General features: G+C 41.3%; 1 protein-coding gene across 1 annotated transcript; it reads right to left on the reverse strand.

Moving 5' to 3' along the window:
- Positions 1 to 5,771: 5,771 nt before the first annotated feature.
- Positions 5,772 to 16,117, reverse strand: LOC132888200 (aromatase). The gene is made up of 9 exons (XM_060924247.1): positions 15,910 to 16,117; positions 14,412 to 14,562; positions 11,415 to 11,569; positions 10,316 to 10,492; positions 9,964 to 10,078; positions 9,724 to 9,835; positions 9,419 to 9,581; positions 9,069 to 9,310; positions 5,772 to 6,094 (listed from the first exon to the last, which is right to left on the reverse strand). Exons 1-9 carry the CDS (start codon positions 16,115 to 16,117, stop codon positions 5,840 to 5,842), a joined length of 1,578 nt encoding a protein of 525 aa, XP_060780230.1. The 3' UTR covers positions 5,772 to 5,839.
- Between the last annotated feature and the right edge of the window lie 7,948 nt (positions 16,118 to 24,065).

A 24,065-nucleotide genomic window follows, 5' to 3' on the forward strand; every position in this document is an offset into this window, starting at 1 on the left:
GACCTGTGTGTGTGTGTGTGTGTGTGTGTGTGTGTGTGTGTGTGTGTGTGTGTGTGTGTTTGCATGTGTGTGTGTGTGTGTGTGTGTGTGTGTGTGTGTGTGTGTGTGTGTGTGTGCATATGTGTTTGCATATGTGTGTGTGTGTGTGTGTGTGTGTGTGTGTGTATATATATATATATATATATATATATATATATATATATATATATATATATATATATATATATATATATATATATATATATATATATATTCATGGCAGCACAAGAACAGGCCATAAGCACAAGAGCCATAGAGGCCAGGATCTACCAGAGTAGATCAGACCCAAGATGCAGACTGTGCAAAGAAGCCCCTGAAACAGTCCAGTACATAGTAGCAGGGTGTAAGATGCTAGCTGGATCAGCGTACATGGAGAGGCACAACCAAGTGGCTGGGATAGTATACAGGAACATCTGCAACCAGTATGGACTAGAAGTACCCAAGTCCCAATGGGCCATACCACAGAAGGTGGCTGAGAACAACAGGGCCAAGGTTCTGTGGGACTTCAGCTTCCAGACTGACAAACAGATATATGTGTTTGCATATGTGTGTGTATATATATATAATATGTGTGTGTGTGTGTGTGTGTGTGTGTGTGTGTGTGTGTGTGTGTGTGTGTATGTGTTGATTTGCATGTGTATTCATCCCCAAACACAGCTGCCGCAGGAGTGAAGGTCAGGCTCATTTCCCTTTTTCCTCGTGTCTGTATCTGTACAGAGTCTGAAGGAGGAACAGGAGATCAAACACTTCCTGTCCATTGTGATGTGACGCCTCTGAGCTGCTCATTAGGTAGAAATGTAAATTTAATATCTGCGTCTCTGTAAAGCTGCTTTGTGTGTTTGTGTGTGTGTGAGAAAGAGATGGTGTTTATAAATAAAGCTGAATGTGAGCAGTGTGTGATGGATCGGTTCGACAGGTCAGTCTGATGTTACTGCTTCTCTATGTCTAATCTAATTCTCGGAGACGATCCCACCATGCCAGCTTTCTGTTCTGGGAAACAGTGGAGAGAGTGTGTGTGTGTGTGTGTGTGTGTTTCCATTTATTATTTCCAATCAACACTTCACTCTGACACCTGAACTAACATCCTGTTAATAGAACAGCTCACACACTTCCTCATTATCTAATACACAGAGATGGAGACTGATGGAGAGATGAAGTATTGGCACCCTTCAAGAGCTTTTCCTTGGGGGAGGGTTACAGGTGAAATATACAGTAATGAAAGCATAATTATGTAGATACAGTCCTGTGCGGAAGTCTTAGTCACATGTAAAGAAATGCTGTTGATCAAAAACGGCTTAAAATAATGAAATTAAATGTTTCAACATTAAAAAAATACTCTAAACAGTAATCAGTAAGCCATAATAAATGAAACAAAGTCAATATTTGGTGTGAGACGAAATTCCCTTTGCTTAAAAAAAAAATAGTAGTCTGAGGTTTTACAGAACATCTTACAGAACAGTTCTTCTGGACACTTTGACTGTCACGCTCGCTTCTTCATTTTGCACCAAAACCCAGCAGCCTTCATTATGTTTTCTTTTTTAATCTGAAAAGTGCTCTCTTATGGAATATGCTGCTCAGATACATTACAAGCTTTATTTTTTCTGTAACATTTAATTCTGTGCTGGAAAAAAAATGAACGTTTGGAACTTTATAATGTTTTTGTAATATTTTGACAATAATGTAGAAGTCATAAAATAGAAATCTATAACAAAGTTAGGATGGAAAAAAATAGGGGGGCTAAGACTTTTGCACAATCTTGTTTCATCTGTAGCACTTTGAAATTTGACACAAATGAAAACTGCAGTGTAAATAAAATGTATATTCATTCATTCATCTATCTATCTATCTATCTATCTATCTGTCTGTCTGTCTGTCTGTCTGTCTAAAAAGTATTGGCACCCATTTCAAATGGAGAGGCCTGACTATTCCACGTAGACAGAAAACATGAGCATCTGCTGATGACTTTTGGAAGTAAGTGTGTGTGTGTGTGTGTGTGTGTGAGAGAGATATCGGCAGATGCCCAAACCCTGAAGCAGTTCTTAATATGTTCCTAAATAAAGCTGTGAAAATCTCCAAAACTTTTAAACATTCAGTTTTCGTCCCTGAAGAAATCAAGACTCTAAAAATCTGCTTTTGTCTGTAATGAACTTCATGTTGGTCAGAAGAGATGCCACAGAAATTAATCCTCAGCCTTGTCCTGATTAACACTGAAACCTATTATAAAGCGCTATCCAGCATTTCAGTTCAAATGATGAAACTACATAAAACTTTATTCTCCTGAACTTTCACATTAAAGTGATCTTTATAAACTTCTCTCTGGCTGTTCCTCAGAATTCAGGATGGAACTGTAACATAGGGGGCTGGAGCCAATCAACATCCACGTCCTGGTCCTGTTTAATGTGGTCATGTACAGGTACGAGGGTGAGAACTGATAAAACTCAGTCTGTACACAAATAAACACACTCCTCATGCTTTCAGGAATAAAATGTACTCCTGCAGCTTCATCTGGAACAGGAGATGAACAGCAGTGCAGAACGTCACATCAAGAGGAAATACACTGAACACAGCCAGTTACCGAACATTTCACTTTCTCACATCACAGTGTGCTAAATCTATAGTTATTAAACCTGGATATTTTATTCATTTCAAGCTTGAAATAGTTGTCTTCTGTTGGCAAACATCATTATTATTATTATTATTATTATTATTATTATTATTATTATTATTATAAGTATGTACATTATTTCTAGAAAGAAACAAAATTATCTGACAATAGAATAAGAAAATTTAAAGCTTGAAATTAGGAATTATATCTAGAAATAGTTTTAATAATCTCATCTTTAGATTTATATTATACTTAAAAATAATAGATAAAGTTGATATTTTCAAAGGCCTTCTGAGTAAACTGTGCTTCTGAAACACACACTGATGATTTAATTCCTCGTAAAGCCAAAGTCATTTTCTTAATTACCTTCTGACTCTGTCTCTGTGTATTTATGGTGAATACACCACTCACTGCAGAAGAAATAGCATCAGATTTATGAGTTTTATGAGTTTAAAACGATGATGTTTTCTTCTGGCTTATTTGAAGTGGGCGGGGCTATAATTGGAATTAGTTTTCCCAAAGAACCAATCCAATTAAAATGGCAAAAATGATTAGAGAAATTTTAAGAGAAATCCTAACATTGAATCTTTTTTAAATAGATGAATTTTAACTTTTTATTTTTTTTTTAACATGATGGTCAGGACTGGCCCATTGGAGAAGTGAACTAAGTGTCTGATAAGGGCCCTCGTGGCCACTAGAGGGCATCCAAGAGGACATGAAATGTCACACAAGAGCACTTGAAATGATTTTTCTCATCTCATTATCTGTAGCCGCTTTATCCTGTTCTACAGGGTCGCAGGCAAGCTGGATCCTATCCCAGCTGACTACGGGTGAAAGGCGGGGTTCACCCTGGACAAGTCGCCAGGTCATCACAGGGCTGACACATAGACACAGACAATCATTCACACCTACGGTCAATTTAGAGTCACCAGTTAACCTAACCTGCATGTCTTTGGACTGTGGAGGAAACCGGAGCACCCGGAGAAAACCCACACAGACACGGGGAGAACATGCAAACTCCGCACAGAAAGGCCCTCGCCGACCATGGGGCTCGAACCCGGACCTTCTTGCTGTGAGGCGACAGCGCTAACCACTACACCACTGTGCCGCCATATTATATTATGTGAATGGTAATCATGTCATAAGCCACGAAGCCATGGCCTAATGATTAGAGATGCAGCTTTGGGACCAAAAGGTTGCCGGTTCAATTCCCTGGTCCAGCAGGAATGGCTGAAGTGCCCTTGAGCAAAGCACCAAAGCCCTAACTGGTCCCCAGGCTACTCTGGGTGTGTTGTACATCACTCTGGATAAGAGCATCTGCTAAATGCCTGTAATGTAATGTAATATCATTAATCATACTCATATTATGTGAACTAACTGGCTAGCGAATGCTATGGGTTTGATAATTGTCAGTAGTGTTGGCGGTGCCGAGGTAGTTACCTGTTTCCTATCTCATCAGGACTTTACAGAGTCTCTCCACCTTCAGGTGTAAAAATGACCTCATCAGCCCGAGGGCTTCCTGTCAGCTTTGGCCCTCGTGTGTCATGGGCTCGTCGTTGTTCAGATCAGTGCCCACGGCATCCCAGAGATTTGATGGATTTCTCTCTGCTTCAGGTTTCTGTAACAGTGTGTTTTTACAGGAGAGGGTTATTAGCCCTCAGCCCAACCTCCACCCTGGAGGACCAGTGGATCACCTTTTGCCTGGTCCCTACCCTTCGATCTGTTTCGCTTGAGTGGCCCTGACTCGAGTAGCTCTAAAGGTCACTGGAACACTCAAACCGCTCCACCACGAACAAGGTGATGATCCTGATTGGAGTGGGCCAAGCTAGTGGGAGGCGCCCAAATCAAGTTCTGCTTCAGGCCCCTGATGTGCTCATACTGTAGAAACGACCGTGATGATTCCTTCTCTCTTGTCTTTTCTGTAACTGCATTGTGTTTCCAGTTTGACACACTGCTGCAGTGAGGTTCGTTCCTGTGTCGAAGTGGACCGGACGGTGTGATGGTCGACTCGGTACACCGGCTGTCATCCTTCTCCAGATTTGGGTTTTTATTCCCATGTTAGAAAACAACATGACACAACATCCATGTACATTCATGTGAAAAATAATGACTGAAGGGTTTGTTTCTTTTCCAGTAGTCACACTGGTTCATTCGCTGGCTCTCGTCACGTCAAACTCTTTCTCCTGATGTTAAAAAGGTAGGCGGGGTATTTATTTATTTCTGTATCATTTACATTAAAAAAAGCCAAAATTGTACAGTTTTTAAAAATGTTATATTTGTCAGAAATATGGAACAAAGAAAAGAAAAACTAGCATTGTTCACAAACTGTCTGTGTTGCCAGGGAAACTCAATCATACTATGATCCAACCTGCCCAAAGCACTGATCAAGCAGAAAATTTTTTTTTTTGGTTTTATATATAGCTATATTACATTAAATTAAGGATACAGATTATATTTATTGTCTATAACTCTGATGTAAGACAGACCTTTAACATTACAGAGAGTCTTTAAACATTTGAAATCATGTTGTGGGAAAAAAATGAAAAGGAATTTCCTCACTTGAATAATGTCGCCCTCTGCTGGTCAAACTCATAACAACAACAACGAGTCAACAGATTTTCATAAATTTTATTTAAATGCTTCAACTGAATAAAATTAAATACAGAATAATTTCACAATATTTTATGAAATATATTTATGACAGTCACAGTGCAGCCCAGAGTTTTACATGAACTTACATAAACGTATCGATAAAATGTAATTTCTTTACTTTCATAGAGAAACACGAAGAAAGTGGAAGTATTTTATTTGCAGTGAAAATACAGGACTAAAACTGACTTTAAAAAATACAGCAAATAGGTATAATACAAATCTTACTGATATAACATCATATAAATAAGTAAAGTAAATAAAGTTGTAGTATTAAAATCTAGAACCATTCTGTACTCCATCTTTTTAATTTTCTCACACAACTCCTCTCTAACCTCGTCACTGTTTACTCTGTTTTTATTATCCGTGTTTACTATCTGCTCCACATAAACAAATAAAAAAATCATTCATCTGGGGAAGATTTCTGTAAGTTGAAATGTGTGTCACGTTTCTGGAAGGAGTCTCCAGTGTCAGCGCTTTGTAACAGTCAGAGGTGAAGCTGGAACTTTCCCAGTAAGTTTAGTGACACCTTCAGGACAGAGGCGTTTATGCTTCTTTGCTGATTCTCGCGTGTGTGTTGCGGGGAATGAAGCGTACGCTCAGTGTGTGTTTGTCCTCCACAGGTTGCTGTGAGAGGTCATTGGTGTATGCGATGTTCTCCACAGTGCAGCTTTCCTCAGGACACACAGAGAAACGAGACAACACCATCACCAACACGGCCTTCATCATCACCATGGCAATGTGTTTACCTACACAGGAACGTGGACCGGAACCAAAGGGCTGGAAAAAACGACTGGGGACCTGCAGGGAGCGAGAGAGAGAGCAATGTTTATATAAATAAATACATTGGTGCTTGAAAGTTTGTGAACCCTTTAGAATTTTCTATATTTCTGCATAAATACGACCTAAAACATCATCAGATTTTCACACAAGTCCTAAAAGTAGATAAAGAGAACCCAGTTAAACAAATGAGACAAAAATATTGTACTTGGTCATTTATTTATTGAGGAAAATGATCCAATGTTACATATCTGTGAATGGCAAAAGTATGTGAACCTTTGCTTTCAGTATCTGGTGTGACCCCCTTGTGCAGCAATAACTGCAACTAAGCGTTTGTGGTAACTGTTGATCAGTCCTGCACACCGGCTTGGAGGAATTTTAGCCTGTTCCTCCGTACAGAACAGCTTCAACTCCGGGATGTTGGTGGGTTTCCTCACATGAACTGCTCGCTTCAGGTCCTTCCACAACATTTCCATTGGATTAAGGTCAGGACTTTGACTTGGCCATTCCAAAACATTAACTTTACTCTTCTTTAACCATTCTTTGGTAGAACGACTTGTGTGCTTAGGGTCGTTGACTTGCTGCATGACCCACCTTCTCTTGAGATTCAGTTCATGGACAGATGTCCTGACATTTTCCTTTAAAATTCGCTGGTATAATTCAGAATTCATTGTTCCGTCAATGATGGCAAGCCGTCCTGGCCCAGATGCAGCAAAACAGGCCCAAATGGGATAAAGTTCTTATGCTGGAATGCAGTGTTTTCCTCTCTCCAAACATAACGCTTCTCATTTAAACCAAAAAGTTCTATTTTGGTCTCATCCGTCCACAAAATATTTTTTCAATAGCCTTCTGCCTTGTCTATGTGATCTTTAGCAAACTGCAGACGAGCAGCAATGTTCTTTTTGGAGAGCAGTGGCTTTCTCCTTGCAACCCTGCCATGCACACCATTGTTGTTCAGTGTTCTCCTGATGGTGGACTCATGAACATTAACATTAGCCAATGTGAGAGAGGCCTTCAGTTGCTTAGAAGTTACCCTGGGGTCCTTTGTGACCTCGCTAACTATTACATGCCTTGCTCTTGGAGTGATCTTTGTTGGTCGACCACTCCTGGGGAGGGTAACAATGGTCTTGAATTTCCTCCATTTGTACACCATCTGTCTGACTGTGGATTGGTGGAATCCAAACTCTTTAGAGATGGTTTTGTAACCTTTTCCAGCCTGATGAGCATCAACAACGCTTTTTCTGAGGTCCTCAGAAATCTCCTTTGTTCGTGCCATGATACACTTCCACAAACATGTGTTGTGAAGATCAGACTTTGATAGATCCCTGTTCTTTAAATAAAACAGGGCGCCCACTCACACCTGATTGTCATCCCATTGATTGAAAACACCTGACTCTAATTTCACCTTCAAATTAACTGCTAATCCTAGAGGTTCACATACTTTTGCCACTCACATATGTAATATTGGATCATTTTCCTCCATAAATAAATGACCAAGTATAATATTTTTATCTCATTTGTTTAACTGGGTTCTCTTTATCTACTTTTAGGACTTGTGTGAAAATCTGATGGTGTTTTAGGTCATATTTATGCAGAAATATAGAAAATTCTAAAGGGTTCACAAACTTTCAAGCACCACTGTAAGTGAAAACAAACAAGATGTTACTAAACTGAAGTAGAGAGAAACAAAAAGAGACACATAGAGACACAGACTGAGATGAAGAGTGAGACAGGTGTTGTATCTACAGGCGGTTAGTGAACAGACTGGAGACTGAGACAGACAGAGAGTGAGAGTGAGACAGAGAGACAGGGCTGGATGAGGGTCCTTGAAGTGTTCCTGTGTTGGTATCTTTCTTTACTTCCTCTTTGCAAAACCATCCACTGGATCATCAGTCCGTCTGTCTGATAAAGTCAGACTCTACTGATATCAGCTCCGAAGGGCCGCGGTGTGTTTGGTTCACGCTCCTCCACACCTCGGTTTTATTCTCTCTAAAAGGGAAACCCGTCGCTCACCTGGCAGTCTGGTGAGGTTATAAAACTCTGAAATGCCACAGGAACCCGAGGAGACCGAGCACAGACTGAGGGCCTTCAGGGTCTCAAGTATTTTTCTTGTGCACTTCTCACTCTGTGAGTCAGACAGGACCAACTGGACCGGGATGAGTTCACTGACAAAGTTCATGTGCAGGTCTAATGGATATCCAGCAGGGCATGTTTACCTTTTCCACTGTGACGTCACTGTGAGACACCTGATCTGACAAACTCTCTGAGAGGCTCTCGCTTTAAACATGCAATCTGTGTACGGTACCAAGGGGACCGGGTGTGGCACTTGAGGTAAACACTCGAGGGGCCTGAGGGGCTTCACACTGTACCCACTGAGGGGCCTGGGGGGCTTCGCACTGTAACCATTGGGGGGCCTTTACACTGTCTCCACTGAGGGGCCTGGGGGGCTTCACACTGTAACCACTGAGGGGCCTGGGGGGCTTCACACTGTAACCACTGAGGGGCCTGGGGGGCTTTACACTGTAACCATTGGGGGGCCTTCACACTGTATCCACTGAGGGGCCTGGGGGGCTTCACACTGTAACCATTGGGGGGCCTTCACACTGTATCCACTGAGGGGCCTGGGGGGCTTCACACTGTAACCACTGAGGGGCCTGGGGGGCTTTACACTGTAACCATTGGGGGGCCTTCACACTGTATCCACTGAGGGGCCTGGGAGGCCATAGTTGTGAGCTCATGCTATAAGCACCCAGGGGCCTAGTGTGTAGTTTGGCCTGAGGCTTGGAGGCCCCTGGCAGTCTGAGGCCCTGGGGTACTGGCCCCACTGACCTGATCCATAATCTAGGCTTGTAGACAGAGAGTGAGACAGATGGTAATGAACAGAACAGAGAGTAAGACAGGCAGAGAGTGAGACGGATGGTAATGAACAGAACAGAACAGAGAGTGAGACAGACAGAGAGTGAGACAGGTGTTAATGAACAGGTAAAGGTCTTACAGGTTTGCTGAAGTTGTTGAGGTTGAACTCTGCAGGTTTGGGGAAGAACTCAGACCTGTGCATTCGCCCTGTGTTCAGGATGATGTTTGTCCCTCTTGGCACCCTGTAGCCCTCGATGACATCATCATCCAGCGCCCGGCGCATGCTGAAGTCCACCACGGGGTGAAAACGCAGAGCCTCGTTAATGAAACACTCCAGAACACGAAGCTGAGAGAGATGAGAGTGCTGCAACTCCGCTTCACCTGGTACACACATGGACATGCAGTCAGGGCGTGTGTGTGTGTGCGTGTGTGTGTGTGTGTGTGTGTGTGTGTGTGTGTGTGTGTGTGTGTGTGTGTGTGTAAACTCACCCAGTACAGTGTGTATCTCCGTGAGGATGCGTCTCTCCACCTCAGCATTCTGTTTCAGCAGCAGCAGCATGAAGAACACACTGATGGACAACGTGTCCGGGGCTGCGATCACCATCTCCAACACACACTGCCTCACGTTCTCCGCCGTCAGCTCACCATGACTCTACACACACACACACACACACACACACACACACTTACAATCCTCACCTGCTTATAGAACTGAAGAACATACACTGAGACTGAAAGATTGTTCATCGTGTGTGTGTGTGTGTGTGTGTGTGTGTGTGTGTGTGTGTGTGTACCTGGGAGAATATCAGTTCCTCAGTGAAGTTCAGGTTGTCGAGTTTTTCAGCCTGCTGCAGTTCAATTCGTTTCTGCTCGATCAGCTCCTCAATGGCATCATGAAGCTCCTGACTACACACACACACACACACACACACACACACACACACACACACACACACACACACACACACGTTTTCAGTACATTCAGTGTAAATCTAAACCCCACATTAATGTGTTCTGAGTCGAAGGTCACTCACGCAGCGGTTCTGTGTTTGTCGTGAAGCCACTTGAGTCTGAAGTAAAAGTCCGGTTTGATCAGCACCCTCTGCCACGTGTCAAAGTACCTGTGGATCTTGGAAAGCAGGTTCTGCTCTGTAACACACACACACACACACGCACACATGCATTGTACTTACTCATTTTGTTCTGGGATGTGGTTCCTATAGCAACAGTAAAGAACAACACAGCATACTTTTTATCCATTAATACTTACATTTAATATTTGTTCCTGTTCACATTTACATTGCTTATATGTCCTCGTGTGTGTGTGTGTGTGTGTGTGTGTGTGTGTGTGTGTGTGTGTGTGTGTGTGTTCCAGGTGTAACTGACCGTTCAGAGACACATCCAGGAACAGACGGTTTGAAATGTCCACTACGATGCAGCGCAGCAGGTTCAGGACGTCCACCTGTCCCTGAGCGTCCGTCAACCGAGACAGATTGTCCAGGTGTGTGTTTGTGGATGTGGTGCAGATTTCCAGCGTCCTCTGCAGTGCTGGACCAGTTAGAGCTGACACACACACACACACACACACACACACACACACACACACACACACACACACACACACACACACGGAAAAGTGTGAGGAAGGAAGTGAGAAGGAATGGGCCTCGTTAGTTTCACATCAGCAAAAATGACACACATTTCAATAAAACAGTTTAAAAGAGACGCATTTAAAATAACGAGGTTAACGATGGAAACGTAAATTCATAAACACAGTTAAACAACTGAGGCAGAAATGAAGACGAGTAAAAACACCGACATTGATGTTATTCGATACTCAGACACTGGAATAAGCTCACGGTAAACAAAACTAAAGACGAGACGAGAAAATGATCAAAAACTAAAATATCAAACTGTGAAAGAAATCACGAGAAAAACAAAGTACAAAAATTTACTGATAATTATTTAAATAAATCACTGAAACGACGTATAACGAGAATAAAACTTCACCCTTTATTTCTACAGCACCTTGATTCAGTCTTTATTATTTTTATTATAATTATTTTATAAAGGTTTATAAATAAATTTGACGAGTATGATGTAAATTTACTAAACATGAAAATGATACAAATGTCGTCAGCTTAAAAAAATCAGGACATAATGATAAAATAATATAATATTAATATAGTATATAATATATAAATAAATATACAGTAATAGAGCAGTGCTGAAACTTTAGAGAGACATTATAACAGGAACAGAACTAAATAAAAAGGGATGGAGATAATCAGTGAGTAAGTAAACACCAACATGCAGAAATTCACTCAACAAAAAGGCAAAAAAAGCTCAATATTTAAGACAAGATAATGAAAAATAAATCACCCAAATATTCAGATAAAGTATAAAGGATAAAACTAAAGGATACAGATAAGAAAATAATATTAGTGATATTAAACCACAGAAAAGGTGTGTGTGTGTGTGTTACCTTTAGCGAAGTACGCTCGCACTTTCCTCCACAGTGTGACGTTGGAGTTGAAGATGATTCCCTGCTCGTGCATCCCGATACACTGCAGGCCCAGTTTACTCCCGAAGCGTGACGTGTACTGTGAGTGTTTCAGCACGTGATACACCGCCGACGGCCTGCAACACGTTTCACACCACACACACACACACACACACACACACACACACACACACACACACATCTATTACACACTAATTACACACACACACACACACACACACCCTGCAGCTGTGCACGAGCAAGAGTCTGAGTTAGAAGAAGAACAACAACAACTTTATTCAATCACACACTTGTGAAATTCCTCTCTGCATGTAACCCATCTGAAGCAGTGAACACACACACATACCCAGAGCAGTGGGCAGTCATGCTAACGGCGCCCGGGGAGCAGTTGGGAGTTCGGTGCCTCGCTCAAGGGCCCCTCAGCCCAAGGCCGTCCCATATTAACCTAACCTGCATGTCTTTGGACTGTGGGGGAAACCGGAGCACCCGGAGGAAACCCACGCGGACACGGGGAGAACATGCAAACTCCACACAGAAAGGCCCTCGCTGGCCCCGGGGCTCGAACCCAGGACCTTCTTGCTGTGAGGCGACAGCGCTAACCACTACACCACCGTGCTGCATCATTGTTTATTTCAGTTTAGTTTGTTTTTATTTCATTAATTGTCAAAATTTAATGTAATGAATATGTATTAAGTAAATAAAGGCAAATGATCTCTATCAGTCCTCTGGGATACAGGAGAACAAATCAACTGAATGAAATGAATCATTATGTGTGAATCGATTCTTAAGTGTGAATGAATCGTGTTCAGTAAAACAGTGCAGTTTGAGCTGAATTCAGTGATGAATCTCTCTGCAGAACTGGATCATCATCATCATCATCATCATCATCGTCGTCCCAGTGAGCTTCACAAAATAATTAAATAATATTTATTTTTAAATTGTTTAAATCTCATCTCATTATCTCTAGCCGCTTTATCCTTCTACAGGGTCGCAGGCAAGCTGGAGCCTATCCCAGCTGACTACGGGCGAAAGGCGGGGTACACCCTGGACAAGTCGCCAGGTCATCACAGGGCTGACACATAGACACAGACAACCATTCACACTCACATTCACACCTACGCTCAATTTAGAGTCACCAGTTAACCTAACCTGCATGTCTTTGGACTGTGGGGGAAACCGGAGCACCCGGAGGAAACCCACGCGGACACGGGGAGAACATGCAAACTCCGCACAGAAAGGCCCTCGCCGGCCACGGGGCTCGAACCCAGACCTTCTTGCTGTGAGGCGACAGCGCTAACTACTACACCACCGTGCCGCCCAATTGCTTAAATAATATAAATATTACAACTAATTAGCATATTAATTCACAATAAATTGCTTTATAAATTAATTTATATGATATATATACTTTTTAAAAATAAAAATAATTATTTTTGGTTCAGAAAAACTTTTGATGTATGATTTGTTATTTGTTGAAATATTCAGCTTGTTTTTTGTAATAATGTTATTCACACTGTAAACACTTTGTTTATTTCAGTGAGAGGTTTGATTAATTTATTATTTGAACCAAATCGATTTATAAAATTAACATTAAATCAACAGAAAAGACAATTAAATTATAATTATGATCATTAACAAGAAAAATCAGTTCTGATTGGCTGAGGTGTGTGTGTGTGTGTGTGTGTGTGTGTGTGTGTGTGTGTGTGTGTGTGTGTGTGTGTGTGTGTTGGAGAGGTGTGTGTGATTTCCTCATCCTGAGACACCGTTAGAGATTGAGTGGCTGTGTCAAGTGTTACATTTGGAGAAACGAAAATGCTGCATTCCAGAATAAGAATCTTTTCGCCTCTGTGAAACATGGTGGTGGTAGTATCATGGTTTGGGCCTGTGCTGCTTCTGGACCATCACTGATGGAACAATGAATCAGGCTTGTAGTACTCAAGTCTGACTCCTGCCCTAATTTTAAGGACTCATGACTCAACTTGGACTTGAGCACTGATGACGCGGACTCGTGCAGTAACTGCATTTGGACTCATAAGTTGGAGACAAGGACTTGGATTTTTTCTTTATTTTTTGTAACATGCCATAATAATTTGGCATAAAATATTTATATCTACATTAAGTTTGTGCAAGAGAATGCACGTCATGTTCAGGAACAAACTAACGTTAACGGCGCCTAAATGCCTGGAGAGACGCCGCTAGGATTGTCCGCTTTGCTTATACAGACTTCTCGTGCAGTGGGGAAAAATGCACTGCTATGTGTTCCATATGTAGAAGAACTATCGAGGAGACGACGGGGACAACCTCGAACTTCAATCGTCATTTGGTAAGACTCCACCCAGAGAAGGAAGTGACACGTTATGTTCATTGCTCTGTTGATAGTGGGCGGGGCTTGCTGAGTGATGAACAAGCTTTTTATCTGTAGCCTGTTAACTAAAATGGGGCAGTGGAGCAGGAACGTTAGTCCAACACAGTAGACGGAACAAACTAACGTTAACGGTAGAAGGTTTCACATAAAGGCAGCAACAGACACCGTCACATGATACGGGTGGAGTCTTGTTCTTGGACTCAACTCGAAGTTTAGTGACTCGACTACAACACTGGAATGAATTCTGGGTTATTCCAATGAATTCTAAAGAAAAATCTCAGAACATCTCTCCATGACTTGAATCTTAAGAGAAAGTGGGTCATGCAGTAAGACAACGACCCGAAACATACAAGTTGTTCTACCAAAGAATAACGCTTCCTGATACAAGTGTACACCATGATGTAACCATGACAACGATCATGTCCACTGGTTTAGACCTGTATTTATGTGAACAGTGATTTTCCTGATTGTAAACAGGAAGTTCAGATGGATTTGAGTACCAGAGATTAACACCAGGTGTGTGTCGGTGTTAAGGAACAGAAGGTTGTGTAACGAGGCCGGACTGAGGGAGTGTGGGATTAGTGTTTATTGACCTGCTGAGGACGAGCGTCTCCTCTCCACTGATCCACACTCGCACCATGTCTCCGTACTTCTCATTGTAGTAATTACTCGCTGTCCCGATCCCCATCCAAATAAACCTGCAGTAGGACATCAGGGGACCCAACCCCAGACAAAACGAGGGACCTGAAACACACACACACACACACACACACACACACACACACACACACACACACACACACACATTTACTGTACACTTCTTCAGTTAAAGGGGGAAAAAATCAGACAAAAATGAAATAAAATATAAATTTTGCTTCTTTAGTTTCAATAAGCAATGCAAACTCATAGCCACCACTTTAGCATCGTACAGCCTCAGTGGTTACGTCATAAAACACTCGCATCACGACGTCTGAATAAGACTTTCGCACGTGAAACACCTGATATCTGTGCATCCACTCCGTGTGCTCACTCACTACTTTAAAGAAGATTTTACGAATTTACATTTTGACATATTTTTATTTTTGTTTTACATTTTTACTCATAAATATAAAAACTAACAATATAAATAAAATATATTATTATTTTTATTATTATTGTACTGTGTGTAATTTAACATGTACTGTAATAACCAGCTGAAAGCTATGAGTTAGTAAACTCGGACTGTACATTTACATACATTTGCATACATTTACATTTTGTTCATGAGTATCTGGTTATAAATTAATATTTGAGGAGAATGCGACAGTAAACCGTGATTTTGTTTAGAAATTTTGGAAATATTGCATTAATGTGATTAGAATTTAGTTTACATGCTGCAAATCTCACTAACGCAGCATGTTGGTTAAATGATCCAGAGATCGAAGCTCATGCACATTCGATGAGCAGCTGGATTCATTCCTGCAGTGCTGCTGCTATTATTATTATTATTATTATTATTATTATTATTATTATTATTATTCACTATAGAATTATTAATGTAAAATATTTACAATATAAAACTTTCCTTTTGATATTACACGATGAGTTTTATTCCTGAGAGAAAAATATGCTGCTGATTTTGTTTTTGAGTTTCACCCAGAAATTACAAGGGATGTAAATTTTCCAAAAAAACAAAACAAAACAGCCCATGAAGAAAATCTCTAATGAAAACCATCAAGTCATTTCTCATTATCTGATGGAAACCAGTGGAGATTTTCACCCATAAATCATCCAGAAATCATAAGGGGACACAAACTTTTGCACTATTGATTGTTGCTGAGAAAAAAAAAAACATCATCTCTAACGGTTTCCATCATATAATGGGAACTGACAATGGTTTCCGTTATGGATCTACTGGTTATGATTAAACTCCACCAGAACCCAGGAGAGCTTTCAGTGTAGATGATTAGAGATGATGAGACTAAAAGGAACCGTGAGGAACATGGTGTGACCATTACAGACCATCAGGAAGATGCGAACACCTTTTAGAAACCATTTAGCAGGAAGTAACAGCATGATGATGATGATGTGAGGGAAGGTGAACCTCCGTACCTGGAATGGAGCACTTTTTCTCATTGCGGTTCCACACAGCGAGCAGCAGAACCAGACACAGGAGCAGTAACAGTGTAATCCCACGTGGATTCTCGTATTGCAGGTTTGTCCCATTCCGAAACTCATGCAGTAAAATCTCCATGACCGTCTCGCTGAAGTGCACCGACTTCACGCCGCGCTCACACATCGGGGACACGTGCACTGCCATGGGAACCGGGGAACAGGTTCTGTCTCTCACCTGCAGCTCTGCATGTTCTCACACTGTTTTATACAAGTGAGCTCAGGTCATGGCTAATCCTCACGTCAAAACAAGAGTTAAGACTCTCACACACCAGCCGCACTGACCTTGGGGGGTTTAGATCACTGCCAGAGGCTTTGACCTTGAGTGACCTTGAGTATCTCACAGACGTGCATATCGCAAAGTGTTTGCAAAACTTACAAAGTTTCAAATCCTAGAAAGTCCAAACTAGCACCATGTTAGCGTAGTCTTTATCTGCACTGTTACTAACAAAAGTAAATCTCTCAAATCCACTTGCAAGCCCTCGATCCCTTCTGTAGAACAGCAGCTCTGACACCGTGGAGCGCACATTTACATTCATTTATTAATGCGCATGTTCTAATACGCTGTGGTTTCTATAGTAACGGCTCATTCACAGACCTCCACAAAAAACCACATCACTGATCTGGTGAAGTTTCTGTATCGTTTCTGGAAGGAGTCTCCAGTGTCAGCGCTGTGTATCAGCCAGAGGTGAAGCTGGAAGTTTAATTTTCCAACATCTTCAGGACAGACGAGTTTACACTTCTTGACGGTTTCTCAGTAACATGACAAGCTGTATTTTCTTGTCTTATTAAAAAGAGAAAAAGAGACGCTGGTGAAGGAACGACTGTTTATCGCTGCTATAACAAGTGAGAACAGGAACTAACTTGTTTCACATAACTATAAACCGATTAAAAACTATGATGTTATGTACTGTAAGGCTGATGATACACAGGGCAACTTTTTGGGCGATGTTGCCGGGCAACTGTGTTTCAAGACTTTCTCAGTGAGATTGGGCAACGTCATTTCTATCTGAATGATTTTGATCAATTTGGCAACTTTTTTATTATTAAGATCATCCAATGAGAGTGCGAGCAGTGAATCACATGACCACCTGAGTGAGAGCTTCTGAGATTTTCAACAAAGATGGCGGTGTCTCCAGCAGTGGAGCGAAAAAAAAAGAGAGACAACTTATATCTTTTTATGCCCAAAGTGCTGAATTTACCTCATCAAACGCTTAGAAAACCAACAGACATCTATTTTTATGCTCAGGTTGGAATTAAGACATCGATTATATATTTTTTTCAGCTAAGTGTAAACTGACATTAGCGAACCACCGCTCCATAGAGACTGAATGGGATTTAGTGAACTAGCGGTGGTTTTTGCTAACATAGTTAGCTGAAAGTTATCGCTAGTCAAGTCAAGTTTATTTCTATAGCGCTTTTAACAATAAACATTGTCGCAAAGTAGCTTTACAGAATCTGAATGACTTAAAACATGAGCTAATTTTATCCCTAATCTATCCCCAATGATGAAGCCTGTGGCGACGGTGGCAAGGAAAAACTCCCTCAGACGACATGAGGAAGAAACCTCGAGAGGAACCAGACTCAAAAGGGAACCCATCCTCATTTGGGCAACAACAGACAACATGACTACAACATTAACAGTTTTAACATGAAGTCAGTTTCGTTGATGTTATAAACTCTTCACTGATGGAAACTAGCTACGGTATGTAGGATAACGTTAGCTCTCTTGTGTCAAGTTAAAAGTGATGGGCAGCTCATGATTTTTTTTTTTTGTGGGTTGTAATAGAGATTGTTGAACTTATCGTCTGATCTAATTCACATCCAGAGCACGATGACTTGTGGAACCCGAGGGTGAAACAGTTCAAACTTTAGGATCTAAAAAAGAAAGAAAGCCTTTCAGGAGCTCTGCCACGCCCTTTTCTTCCTCAGCAGCATCTCCTGCTCCATGTCCTTTTGTCTTTTTTTGCTGAGATGAGAATTAAATGATGTTTTTGTGATGTATGTCTCAGTCGTTAGTGATAGCATCTGTGATTGAGGCTAGTAGCATTTTTAAAGAGGTTTAAAAAGTTTAGACTAATGCGGTTATTTTGACTTATAAATGTGAAAATAATGGTGAATTATCTTTTGACCAGAGGATCTATTCAGTTTTGTTCCAGAAGTGATACTTACTTGAGCAAAATAAATAAAGGCTGAAGCCGAGATAAAAGTGATGCTGTAAATGTTTCAGTGTGCATCTTTGCGGTGTCTGTCTCCCTGGCAACAGATTTGCTCTTACCTGATTGGTTGTTGCCAATTGTCTGTTGCCCTGATTAGTTGCCCCGTGTCTCACCTGGCTGCCCTGCTGCTGGCAACATTGCCCAAAAAGTTGCTCCGTGTATCATCACCTTAATAAATACAAAAATATAAATGGTTGGTAAATTGCTGTGGTATAAGAAGATTAAACAGTTAAAGAATACTTTTTTACATAAGTTAGTTACAATTACAAATTACACTTTAAAGATCATTATTTTTCTTTCAATTTAGATTTAAAAAACCTCACTAAAGTAGCTTTTCTGTGTTCATAATTGTAATCCACATGTAAAAAAAAATCCATAAAAACAAATGTTATTTCTGTGTGTAACGTTTTCGTCATCAGCAGGTCTTTGTGTTTCTGCAGCAGAATGAGAGAATTCACTGAACGCCTCCTCACTTCACTCAGGAATTCAGAGAAATCAGACAGACATCTCTCTCTCTATTGGGGACAGAGGGGACACGCCCTCTTCTTCCACAGCCACGCCTTTGTAATGTGTGCAGAATGTGGTTTTGCATTGTCTTGCTGAAATCTCCCTGAAAAAGACGTCGTCTTGAAGGCAGCAGATCTCATCTCATCTCATCTCATTATCTGTAGCTGCTTTATCCTGTTCTACAGGGTCACAGGCAAGCTGGAGCCTATCCCAGCTGACTACGGGTGAAAGGCGGGGTACACCCTGGACAAGTCGCCAGGTCATCACAGGGCTGACACATAGACACAGACAACCATTCACACTCACATTCACACCTACGCTCAATTTAGAGTCACCAGTTAACCTACCCTGCATGTCTTTGGACTGTGGGGGAAACCGGAGCACCCGGAGGAAACCCACGCGGACACGGGGAGAACATGCAAACTCTGCACAGAAAGGCCCTCGCCGGCCATGGGGCTCGAACCCAGACCTTCTTGCTGTGAGGCGACAGCGCTAACCACTACACCACCGTGCCGCCCAAGGCAGCAGATGTTGCTCCAAAATCTCAGTGTACTTTTCTGCATTAATGCTCCATCACAGAAGTGTAAGTTACCTTTGCCAAGGGCACTGACCCAACCCCATACCATGACACACCCTGGCTTTTGGACTTGTTCCTGGTAACAGTCAGAATGATCCTTTTCATCTTCAAAGCACATGGCATCCATTTTTTCCAAAAAAAAGACCTGAAATACTGATTCTTCTGACCACAATAAATGTCTCCACTGTTGCCCCTTTTCCACCAAAGCAGTTCCAGGGCTGGTTCGGGGCCAGTGCTTAGTTTGGAACCGGGTTTTCTGTTTCCACTGACAAAGAACTGGCTCTGGGGCCAGAAAAACTGGTTCCAGGCTAGCACCAACTCTCTGCTGGGCCAGAGGAAAGAACCGCTTATGTCAGCGAGGGGGGGGTTGTTAAGACCAACAACAATAACAAGACCGTGAAAGATCGCCATTTTTAAGCGACGAGAAGCAACAGCTGTACAAATGCGAAGTCATCCATTATTATTATTATTATTGTTGTTGTTGCTGCTGCTGCTTCTTCTGTGTTGTTTTTGCTTCGATATTCGCGCCAAGGTTTATGCAAACATAGCGACGTAACTGACGTATACAGCGACGTAATGACGTATACAGCGACGTAACTGACATATACAGCGACGTAATGGCGTGGCTTCTCTTAGCACTGCGAGCTATGGAAAAGCAAACTGGTTCTCAGCTGGCTCGCAAGTTGAACGAGTTGTGAACCGGCACCAGCACTAGCCCCGAACCAGCCCTGGAACTGATTTGGTGGAAAAGGGGTATGTGTGATGGTCCATCCCAGACACCTCTGAGTCCAGAGAAGTTGATGGCGCTTCTGGACACAGTTAGCACAAGGCTTCCTTTTTGCACAGTAAAGTTTTAACTGCTGTTTGTGGATGTAACTCTGTATTGTAGCTTGATAAAGTTTTTCCAAAGTAATCCCGAGCCCATGTGGTTCTATCAGCTGTAGATGAATGACGGTTCTTGATACAGTGAGGGATCAGAGAATATGGGGGTTCAGATTAGGCATGAGCCCTTTGCCCTTCACACACTGAAATTCCTCCAGATTCCTTGAATGGTGTAATGATAGAGGGTGACATATCAAATCCCTTCCTATCTTTCTTTGAGGAACATTATTTTTAAACATTTCAATAATAAACATTTCTCATGCATTTGTTGATAAACTGAAGATCCTTGGCCCATCTTTACTCCTCAGACACTCGGCCTTTCCTGGAGACTGATTTTGGACCAAATCATGATCACAGTCACCTGTTGACATCACCTCCTTCACATCACATCATTATTTAATTGTTTTACCTCATTACACGCCCTAAATTACCCCGTCCAAACTTTTTTTGGAATGTGTTGCAGGACTGAAACACAGGAATGGATGGATATTAACAAATGAAATGAAGTTGACCAACACAACATGAAATATCTCAGGCTCATTCTGTCTGCAATGAAATACAAGTCCAAGTGCATTGACAAATCACTGCTTTCTTTTTTTTAAATTTGGATTTTCCGGACTGTCCCAAGTTGATCTGATTTGGGTTGTAGATGTAACGTCTCCTCACGTTGTTTCAGTGTGTACGTCATTTACTTTGTCCAAATTTGTTGGAAAGATGTTTTGTTGTAACTTCAGCAGGTGTTTTTAGCTTCAGTTATTTACAAACATAATCATTTGTATTTATGTTTAATCATATTCATACATTATATAAATATTTCAATTACAGTTCTAATATTTTTATTTATTTTCTGCCAACTTCTCATTTGAATGTGAGCTCTGTAAACACACTCATTGAAGTTTCTGTGGTAAACCCTGATGGGTAATACATAACGTTCTACACTGTACGAGCACTCAGCTGTAAAATACCCTCAGTGTCGCAGTATCGAGTCGCTCTAACACTGTAGTTTGAGACATTTCTTAAATTCTGTGATGTTTGAATAAGAACACTAAATGAAGAGGAATTCCATGATTTGGGACAAAGGGCAGAATCCGAGGAAAGCTGGAATGCTGTGTGGAAACAAGGCATCTTTAATCCACAGCGGGAACAACGTGTGCGTGTGTTGTCTGAGAGCTGCTTGTAACTCAGTGTGACTGAATAAAACTATTGAGGATGAGGGAACTTTCCAGAAAGTCCTACGTCACTTATAGCAGTTCTCAGAAAAAAAGAAGAAGAAAACCCAACAACCACACAACAGGATAAATTTAGGAGGTGCGGATCGACAAAATGTTTCAGATTCCACATAATCATCGTTATATAAATATTAGTTTCAGTCGCAGAGATTATGGTTTGTGTTTAGAGTCGAGTGATGGAGGCAGTCTGACAGAAGATGTGAAATATTATGGAATAAACACTGTGTGTGTTGTTCTCTCTCTTTCCAAGCTCTCTGTTCTCTCTCTGTAAGTTAATAAGACAGAAAAAAAATTGTAGCTTGTTACATCATGTTGCCATAGAAACCATAAAGAAGTGTAAACTCCTCTGTCCTGAAGACGTCGGAAATCTTACAGTTCCTGCTTCACCTCTGACTGATACACAGCGCTGACACTGGAGACTCCTTACAGCACTGATTCCCAACCACTGTGCCGTGGCACATTGGTGTGCCATGAGAGATCATCAGGTGTACCATGGGAAATTATCTAATTTCACTTAATTGTTCCAAAAATTATTTATTTACTGCAAATAATTTGTCTTCGTTCGTCTATGCTAGCGACATATCGTGACAGGCAGAACAATTAAATACTCTTACACTACATGGCAGCAGGTAGCTAATTAACCTGTGTATCTGCCTGTTGCCATTCAAACAATAGATTTAGTAATGTTTCAGGTGTGATAGCAGTGATAGCGAGGGATAAATATTTGAAAAGAAAAAGTACACAATCCAAACTGGGTCCTGGAGAAAATTCTGACCCAGATGAAGGCCCTAGTATGAGTAGAGGTCAGAAGAATGCAAAAAAGGTGATTTTCCACAACCTTTCTATGCAAGCTGGGCTTTTCAAGCATGACTGCTATAAAAACTAAAAAAGGAGTGACTCAGAGCTGTTGAGGAAGATCTTCGTGTGTGTCTTTCTTCAATTCCTGTGAGTATATCAGCTTTGTGTTCAACTAAACAGGCCCAGCTTTCACACTGAGTAAGTAAATTGTGAGTAAGTTGAGACTAGATGATCATTGTGGTGGTGTGCCGTGGGATTTTTCGAATGTAAAATATGTGCCGTGGGTCAAGAAAGGTTGGGAAACACTGCCTTACAGGAATGTTACAGAAATAAACACCTTCTTAAACATAAAATGATAACAAATGACTGAATATAAAACTGGCGGCACGGTGGTGTAGTGGTTAGCGCTGTCGCCTCACAATAAGAAGGTCCGGGTTCAAGCCCTGTGGCCGGCGAGGGCCTTTCTGTGTGGAGTTTGCATGTTCTCCCCGTGTCCACGTGGGTTTCCTCCGGGTGCTCCGGTTTCCCCCACAGTCCAAAGACATGCAGGTTAGGTTAACTGGTGACTCTAAATTGAGCGTAGGTGTGAATGTGAGTGTGAATGGTTGTCTGTGTCTATGTGTCAGCCCTGTGATGACCTGGCGACTTGTCCAGGGTGTACCCCGCCTTTCGCCCGTAGTCAGCTGGGATAGGCTCCAGCTTGCCTGCGACCCTGTAGAAGGATAAAGCGGCTAGAGATAATGAGAATGAGATGAGATGAATATAAAACTGTTATAAATCATTATTACTGTAGTTGGAAATCAATAATAGTGAAATATAAATGTAGACAAAGTGTATATGAAAATAATAGATGTGTGTTGTATAAACAGTGTTATGAGACACAGCGTGCCAGATCACAGCGGTGGTTCAGGGTCCGAGAGCAACTCTAATCTGTCTGTGCTTTTATCCCCCGGGGGGTGGGGGGCGGCTCGGACTCGCTGCTGTCTTCTCAAATTTATAGATATCTGGGTCACATAGCTTTTACACTCAGCTCTGAAAATATCATCATAAAATCCCGAGAGCTTTCAACAAACCATATCAGAATGTGTTTGTTTACAATCGGCTTCTTTTTTCTGTTTTACAAAATAAAGCTATACAAATAAAGTTAGTATTCATTATTATTATTATTATTGGTTACAGTGTTAATAATTCAGAATATTAACCGCATAAAACGTATAAAGAAATGTGTAAAAATTTTTAATATTGCTTGAATTTAGTGTGATAAAAACAATGGTTTTGTTAGTTTGTAGTGGTTTTGTAGCATTATAATTAATAATAATAATATTATTTACAATATATTAATAATTAAAATCTTAACAGAATACATTATTAGTAGCATTACTGTATATTTAAAGCTCTACTGCCTCTCAGATTTTTCAGGTGTAGGTCATGAAAAGAATTTTCCCCGACACACAATTATTTTTGTTTAGTGACTGAAAGCTACCGAATTCGAATCGCAGACTAGTTTTTTTTTTTAAATAGAACAATTAATGTATTTATCTCCATGTGGCCCTAAATTCTCCACTAGTTTTTCCTGCTTCATCATGAACCAATACAAGATATTACATCATGCATCACGTGGTGGGCTTTCCCCGTTCACACAAGGCATTGTGGGATACAAATTTGAAACAGGAAAGAAAAATGGAGGACGTGAGTGTGCGAATGAAACGTGAAAGAGCGACTACAGTAACGGAAAGAAAGCGAGAAGAAAAGACGTTATGTTATATACGAAGGAAAGGAAACGCAGGACCAAACTAATAAATATGGGCGCTCAGCGAGCACCTCGGTGTGATCAGCTGTTCGTTTAGCGACAGAATGATGGAACTGTCAGTGCACGCTCAAAGG

The sequence above is a fragment of the Neoarius graeffei genome, chromosome 6, assembly GCF_027579695.1.
Source record: "Neoarius graeffei isolate fNeoGra1 chromosome 6, fNeoGra1.pri, whole genome shotgun sequence".
Taxonomy (NCBI): domain Eukaryota; kingdom Metazoa; phylum Chordata; class Actinopteri; order Siluriformes; family Ariidae; genus Neoarius; species Neoarius graeffei.